Source organism: Herpailurus yagouaroundi, unplaced genomic scaffold, assembly GCF_014898765.1.
Source record: "Herpailurus yagouaroundi ecotype Mexico unplaced genomic scaffold, PumYag 220, whole genome shotgun sequence".
Taxonomy (NCBI): Eukaryota; Metazoa; Chordata; class Mammalia; order Carnivora; family Felidae; genus Herpailurus; species Herpailurus yagouaroundi.
In genome coordinates, this window is record NW_024412451.1 from 115,467 (window position 1) to 123,432 (window position 7,966).

Consider the following 7,966-nt stretch of genomic DNA (forward strand, 5'->3'; position numbering starts at 1 on the left):
TTATGCTTTTTTTTTTTTTTTTTTTTTTTTAATTTTTAGAATTTCTCTGTTTTTACTGTGGCTGTCGATACTTCATCAGGATAACCATTTCTTTGCTGAGTTCAGGTGACTGAGGAAGAGCCACACCCTCAAAACAGAACACAAAACACAACTATAGAATCATCTTTAACCTAACTTTTTATACGATGTCTCAGTTTCCCGTAACTTTGCACACAAGCTTCTGTGTTGAGTTGAATTGTAACTGCTTTTTGTATTTGGAGAGAGTGTGACTATTGAACTTGAAACCTTTTATTCCGGGCGTCTTGGTAGTTTCTGGTGGGATTAAGCGGGTGAGAGGGAAGAAGGGGAGGTTGGGGGGCTCCTTCCCTTCAGAACATGAAATTTCTCCCACTGCCTCCTCTCCAGAGGTCTCCCAGGTGCCAGACCTAAAGGTTTTTCCTACAATGATCCTCTGATTATTTTTACTTCCCCTTGACCCATATGTTTTAACAGGATTTTAACAAACTGCACTTATTAAGAAATGTGTTTGCTTTGTTTTGTTTTCTTTCAATAAATGACATGGCACCTCCTAGCAGGAAGGAAGCAGGGTTGAAACCCTGAAGTGTTACTGCAGTTGGCCTTTAATTGGGGTGGGGCCTTTTCAGGGGGACATTATTTGCTCATCTATTAAACACATGTTGAGGGATTCATGTGCTGGGCCCCATTTTTGGTGCTGGGAATGCCCCCTTAAAACTGGGGCTCTCAGTTTTAAAGTAGTTCTCTGGTCCCCGCTCTTTTCTGATCCTCTCACACCAGACAGTCCCAAATCTCTCCATGAATTTGTGAGTAGAAGGCATGGCAGGTCCCTAGGCAGAGGATGAGGTAGGGCTGATGGGATGGAGACCAGGGGTGGACTGTTGGGAGTCATCACTGGGTGTGACTCCCCAGACACGTCAGCCCCGGCCTTGGGTGCTAGACTTAGGACCGTTCCTGCCTATGCTTCTGGATCCAGGCCGGTGGGAATTCCACGGTGCCCGCTCTGTGCCTCACTCTGGACAGTGCTGGGGATATAGCATGGTCAAGGCAGTCCTGAGCCCTACTCTCACGGGTCTCCCAGTCCAGAGGTAACACAAACTTTCTAAATGGTGACGGCACCAAGTGGTCAGCTGTGAAAGCCGGAGGTGGAGAGTTTGGTGAGGGGAGCTGGACAAGAGAACAGTTTTAAAAATAGCCAGGGTAAAAGACTCTGATTGCATTTCTGTGGCCTAGTATCCTCCTTTCCCAACAACTGGAGTCATTCCTTTATCCCCTCTGGACATGTGGTATTCCTGGCCCCTTGTGAGGGACAGTCCTGGGGCACAGGAGTGGCCAGTTCAGCCCCTTCCCTTACAGTACCTCAGAGCCTTGTGAATGGGACACAGGCTGCAAAAAGGCAGGAGGAAGGCTGACCAGCTTTGAGATTGGGGCTGGGGCATTAGAATGTGAGATGGAACCAAGACTGGTGGCTAGTTGGGCTAAAAGGGACCCTACAGTACCCCAGCCCCCACTCCGCCTATCCCAGAGAGCAGAAGGAAGGGCCTTGGCCCCCATCTGGGAAATCCCCTTCCTTGCAGGTCCACATGTAGGGCAACAGCACCCTCTGCTGACCTCTCTGGGTAATCTCTTAAGTGTAGTCTCCACCCATCTGCTGTGTAGCAAATGGGCCTCCAGATCCCTCATCCTGGTGATGCCAATGGGAAGTTATTCCCTTGCTCCTGTCCAGTGTCTGGATCATTGCACCAGCCTCCTCACAGATTCCCCTTACCTCTAGTCCTTTACCCTGATGCCCTCCTGCCTGCTACCTGAAGGATAAAGGAGCTCAAGCTACTTAGTGCAGCTTATGAGCCCCCCACCCCCACCCGTGTGCCTGGCTCCTGGTGACCTCTCTGGCTTCATCTTTTGCTGTTCCTCTGAACTTTAGATCGGTGGTTTTAAGTCCTGCTCATCGTTCAGGTCTCAGCTTGGGTGTCTCTTCCTGGAAGGATGCCTTCCCTGACCCTCCAGGCTGGGGTAGGCAACCCCATAAGATCCCTGGCCACTCAGGGTAGTCACTTGCGTGGTGTCTGCCTACTTTGTTGGTAACTCACACTTGAATAGGAGTCCCTACCCAACACCTCAAGCAGATCAGGACCAAGGTTGTCCCCCCTCCACATCTGCAAATTCCCAAGGTCCTGGGAACACAGTGGGAAGCTCTGTCTGATCTCACCGCCCATATCCTGCTAGCCAGGGACTGGCTGTGATGCCAGAAGCAAGAGACAAGCTTAGTTATTCTTTGAGGTGGTGAAGGACAAAAAGGGGATGGATTGGAGTCAAAGCCAGACCATAAACCCTCAAGAGGCTCTGGAAGGTGGCCATTCAACTATCCATCCAAAAAGTAAGCATGCCAGACTTTGAAGTTCGAGCAGTGAACAGTAGTTCAGATCCCTCCAGACACTGCAATTCTGCAGCAGGTCAGATAGGGGTGGGGGAGGAAGAGTGGACGAGACTCCCCTGACTCCAGCGCCCTTAACCTTCCTGGCTGCGAGGAGGCGGGACCTGGGGGAGGCGCGCATGCGCAAAGGAAGGTTCGCCTTCAGGCCGGAACTGTTGTTTCGGACTCGGCGGAGCACCGGGACCCAGGAGTGTGCTCGGCCGGAAGTGGCCGCTGAGGACTTGGGACCAGAATTGGCGTGCGGGGCCTGCCGCGGCTGTTAACAAGTAATAGAGAATCAGGATGGAGACCGTGGCGACCACGGCGGCGGCGAGGGAACCCGATGAAGGTGAGGTCCTGGCCACTCGGAGGAGGCGGGAGGGTGGGGCTATGGTGTCACTGGGAAATGATTCCCCGTGAGCTCGCAGGAGGACTCTTTATAGGGGGACACCTGCTCTCGGGTTTACCAGTCCGCGTGGCCACTTAGTCCAGATTAATCCGTCCCTTGTTGCGAGCTGCAGTGCTTTTCCCCATCCCCTCCCCTGAAATTAACCTCTTTCAAGTTCCAATCCAGCCGTTTCCATGTGCCAAGCTAGCCCGGTTCCTTACCAGGCTAACTCTTAGGTCAACATAAACCTGTCCCCTGTCCCGGCTAAGTCCCAGTGTCCCAATCAACCCTGCCTTTCAAATGACCTCCTTCCCTAAGTCACACTGACCCTTTCCTTGTCCCCAGGCTCACCCTCCTCCTGTCCCATGCAAAGTCTTGCTTATTCGAGACTCAAACAGCTTCCCCATTTCATTCTCATTCCCCTTCCCCCCAAATCCGCAGTTCCATCTGCCGCCTCAGGTCCTTAATCCATTTTTGTGCTGCCCCCCCCCCCCCCCCCCCGCCCCCTTTCCTTTGCATTTTCAATCTCTTTATTCTCCTGATGCCTTCCCCTCCGTATCTAAAATGCTTTAGTTTGGGGGCACCTGGGTTGCTTAGTGGGTTAAGCCTCCAACTCTTGATTTCTGCTCAGATTGTGATCTCAGGCTTTGTGAGATGCAGCCCCCTCCCCACCCCTCCACCCCCACGTTGGGCTCTGAGCTGACTGTGCGGAGCCTGTTGAGGATTCTCTCTCTCTCCCTCTTGTCTCTGCCTCCTCCCGCTTTCACGCTCTTTCAATCTCTCTCTCTCAGAACAAATAAATAAACATTAAAAAAAATAAAAATGCTTTCATTTTGCTCATCTTAAATTTTCATCCTGCTATTTCCGAGTCATCCCAGATGGGGCGAGGAGCGGTTGGGAAGTTGGCTGAAGCATCACTGGCCAAGAATTGGTAACTGTTGAAGCTAGATAATGGCCATGTGGGGTAGGGGGTGGGCCATGGGGGGGTAAGGGGGACTTTGGTTGTCTTCTCTACATCTGTGCATGTTGGAAATTTTCTGTAATAAAAAATGTTTTAACCTAAAGTCTATCCTTTGATCCCATGTACCTTCCAGATACCATGTATCTTCTCCAGAGAGTCCTCCACACCTGTCTCCCATTTCCTTACCTCCCACCCACTTGCCATCTGGCTTTCACCTTCAGAAACTGCTCTGATCAAGGCCGCCAATGACCTCCCCTGAGTACTTCAACAGAGTCACCCCATTTAGGGATTTTCCTACTGGACTGCTCAGAGAATTCAATGCCATTGAATCCTCCATCGCTCTTGAACCTTGTCCCTTGGTTTCGGTGACACTGGTCTTTCCCATTTCCTTCCCTTCTCTCAGACTCCTCCTGCTCAGCCTCTGTCAGTTTTCTATGGCCTCTGCAGCAAATGACCACAAGCTCGGGTGCTAAAAACAACAGAAATGTATTCTCTCAGTTTTGAAGGCCAGAGGCCTGAAATTGGTACCACTAGGCAAAAATCAAGGTGTCAGCAGGACCGTGGAGGGCTCCCTCGGAGGTTCTTCCAGCTTCTAATGGCTCCTGGTGTTCTTTGGCTTCTGACTACATCACTCAGGCGTCTGCCTCTGTCCGTCTTCATGTGGCCCTTCTCTGCAAATGTCCAGGCTCCCTCTCGGACTCTGTCTTACAGACACTCATTGTGGCATTTAGGCCCCAATCGAAGATAATCTCCCAGTCCCAAGAGCCTTAACTTCATCGCATCTGTGGAGACCCATTTTTTTGTCCAGATGCAGTAACACAGCCTCCAGGAATTAAGGCGCAGCTGTCTTTCGGGGGCCCCTTTTGTAGCCTGTGTTGGTCTCCTTCACGGGCACGTCCTCTTCCCTAGTCAGGCCTCTTTCTAGCCCCCTCTTCTCTTGCCCTCACACACTCCCATGCCCTCCCCATGACCTCTCATTTCCTCTGGCTTTAGTTTTGTCTTGGCTCCATGGGCTTCACAACTCTGGCCCCAGCCCTGCACTTTTCTTGTGAGAAGCCTCTAGCAGTCTCTTAGATGTCTCCCCTTGGATGTCCCCTGTGCCCATGATACGTTCCATATCCCAAGACCTGTTCCTCCTCCATGACTCTGTCTCAGGGACAGTTTGACCAAGCCCCACACCAGAACCCTGGACCTGAACTAGATGAGACCCCACCTCTCAGCTCTTCAGCCCCGAGGCTTGCCTACTCAGCCCCCAGAGCATCTTTCCAGCCCCTGCCCCATCCCCTCCTGCACATCCCCTGCAAGACTGGTCCGGCTCAGTCTTCTCTGGTCTCAATGATTAAAACCCTCCCTGAAGCCCATTGTACCTGTAAACCCTCCCCCCCGCTTCCCTGTACCAGCCAAGCTGCCCGAAGGCGTTGCCTCTATTTTCTGTCTTCTCTTATTTCCTGCTTGCTCAGCCTTGCTCCAGTCCCACAACTTCTGAGAAACAGCTCTCGACAAGATTTGCCTACAGTTCAGCTTTCCTGTTACCAGCGCCCATATTGTCTTTGGATCAACGTGTGAATGAGTAGGAGATGGGGAGTGAGTGAACAAGTTAGTGCTTGTGTTAGTGATTTTGTGAATAAGTGAAAAGGCAAAGAATTGAGTGAGTCAATAAATGTGGTAAAGGACCAAGTAAACACACCAAGCTCACTTGTGCCTCAGGGCCTTTGCACTGGCTGTTCCCACTCCCTGGAACTCTCTTCCTCCAAAACTGTCATAGCTCAGTCCCTCACCACCTCAGGACTCTACTGAAATGTCACTTCTTTGGCAAGTTCTTCTCTGCCCCATTTGAAATTGTAGACTGCCCCCCACTAACCCCAGTCCTTCTGCCTTTCCTCTTTATTTTTCTGCATAGTCCTTGGAACCACCCGACAGACTGTACGTTTGCTAACATGTCACATGTTTTCAGTAATTATATTTCTCACTGTCTGTGTCCCCCACTAAAATGTCAACTTTGTGCTTACTGTGGCATCTCTAGGACCTTGAACAGTGCCCAGAATATAGTAGGTGCTCAGTAAATGTGAAATGAGTGGCTGAGCATCTAGGCCTTTCCACCCACCCCCCCCTCCCCCGCCCCCTCCCTTCCCATCCCAGGACTGACAAATCTCCCCTCTCCCCACAGGCTGCACAGAGCCCAGTACTGGGCACTGGGGGGAGCTGAGCTGGACGCCTGTCCCACCCAGACCCCAGGACAAGGTGAAAGCAGCAGAGGGAGCACCAGAGGCCCCGAATGGTGGCCCCCCTGGGGTTGAGGATGCGGCAGTGAGTGCCATGCTGCGTGCCGTGGCCGCCAGCCGCCTGCCCGTGTGCAGCCAGCAGCAGGGCGAGCCTGACCTGACCGAGCAGGAGAAGGTGGCCATCCTGGGCCAGCTGTACCATGAGAAGCCGCTGGTGTTCCTGGAGCGCTTCCGCACGAGCCTCCGTGAGGAGCACCTGGCCTGCTTTGGCCACTTGCGCGGTGACCATCGGGCAGACTTCTACTGTGCCGAGGTGGCCCGGCAGGGCAGCGCCCGACCCCGCACCCTGCGCACCCGCCTGCGTAACCGGCGCTACGCTGCCCTGCGTGAGCTCATCCAAGGTGTGGGGCCAAGTGGGCTGGGCAGGAGGGGAGACTGAAGCAGAGGAAGCAAGAAACAAGGATGCAAGAGTAGAGACAACAGACAGAGGTCCTGGGAGACAAGTTTTGAGACAGGGACACAGGGAGGTTGAAATAGAAACATGAAGCAATGAGGAAGATCAGTACAAACGGGAAGAGAATGGGATAGGCAGTGAGAAGTGTCAGAATTTAGTAAAGACACAAGTGCCGTTTCAGATCAGTGGGCCGAGGACACAGTACCTTGCACTGTGGTAACTGGTCATCCCTCAGGAAAATGCAATCCCTACCTCACACCATACACAGAGGTGCTGAGGAAACCTAGAGGAGTGTGTCTGTGACCCTGGGGATACAAAGGCCCGCTTAGACAAGGCACACATGTGGATGGCATGAAGAAAAACAGACCGTTTTGACCACGGCATAATTATAAGCATCTTTGTGACCAAAGACACCAGAACTAAAGTTGAAAGATGAAACCAAATGAAGCGGAGAGTGAGTGAAGATTCTGGTTAGGGAGAAGACGAGGTCATAGGCTGTAGAGCGAGGGAGATGGAGAGGGTGGGGCGCAGTGACAGGCAGGGAGTGAAGCTAGAGATCGGGGGAGGCGGAACGGATGAATGGTGAGGTGACAGGCACGGAGCCCAAGAGAGACTGGTGGATAGAGGCAGAGAAGCAGAAACAGACCCAGGGAGAGAGGCTGACAGAGCCAGGGAGAGGGAGAGAAACAGTATGGTGGGAGATCCCAGAAACAGGGAGATGGGGTAAGAGAGAGGGATAGCCATAGACCCCAGTGCTCCAGAGGCCAGGGTTCTGGGCATATTCTCGCCCTGGGCTCTGAAGGCAGGGCTGGGACTGGTGGGTTGGAAGGACCCAGCAGGTTTAACTGTTTTCTGAGGGACAGAGCCACCCCTGCAGGAACAGGCAGCCAGGAGAGATGTGAAGGTCCCGGGTTTGGGGTGGTGGGGAAGCCAAGCATACCTGAGGGGTGGCTGCAGAGAGGAGCACTCTGGGAACAGGTGAGAGCCGGGGTCTGGAAGACCACCGGGACGCCCACCTCTGGCACATCCTGCTGTGCGCACAGACAGGTACACATAACCTACATCCTGGCTTCTGTGTGCGGGACCCCTGCCTGTGGAGCCCTGCACACCCACTCCCAGCCACACTCCTGGCACCTGCAGGAGGGCACGTACACCCGTGTGACCCTGCACACACACCCACGGGCAGGTGTGTGTGCACTCTGCCCAGGCATAGTGGTGCACAGGCCCCGGACCACCGGTGCCTTGGGGGCCAGGATGTACATGGCCTGATTGCACACACATGCTTGCACATGCAAGGACACATGCACATACCGGCCTGCTTATGCGCATGCTCAGACGCATGCGTGAGTACTTGTGGCCACGTGACCTCGGGCCTCGGCAGATTTTCCTGCGTGTCAGAACGTGCATGCACATGCTTGCACTCACGCGTCCACGGCTTCCTACAAGCCCGATTATGGACACATGTGCTCAGACGTGCTCACCCCGCACCCAGGCCCCAGCCTCACGCGCCGAC

General features: G+C 53.3%; 1 protein-coding gene across 1 annotated transcript in view; it reads left to right on the forward strand.

The window, feature by feature from the left end:
• Window positions 1–2,494: 2,494 nt before the first annotated feature.
• Window positions 2,495–7,966, forward strand: part of CCDC97 (coiled-coil domain containing 97) — a 10,504-nt gene continuing 5,032 nt past the window's right edge. Inside the window, exons 1-2 of the mRNA XM_040457162.1 lie at window positions 2,495–2,777; window positions 5,945–6,400. Of these exons, the coding sequence (XP_040313096.1) occupies window positions 2,732–2,777; window positions 5,945–6,400 (502 nt within the window). The 5' untranslated portion in view covers window positions 2,495–2,731. The remainder of the gene's footprint in view (window positions 2,778–5,944; window positions 6,401–7,966) is intronic.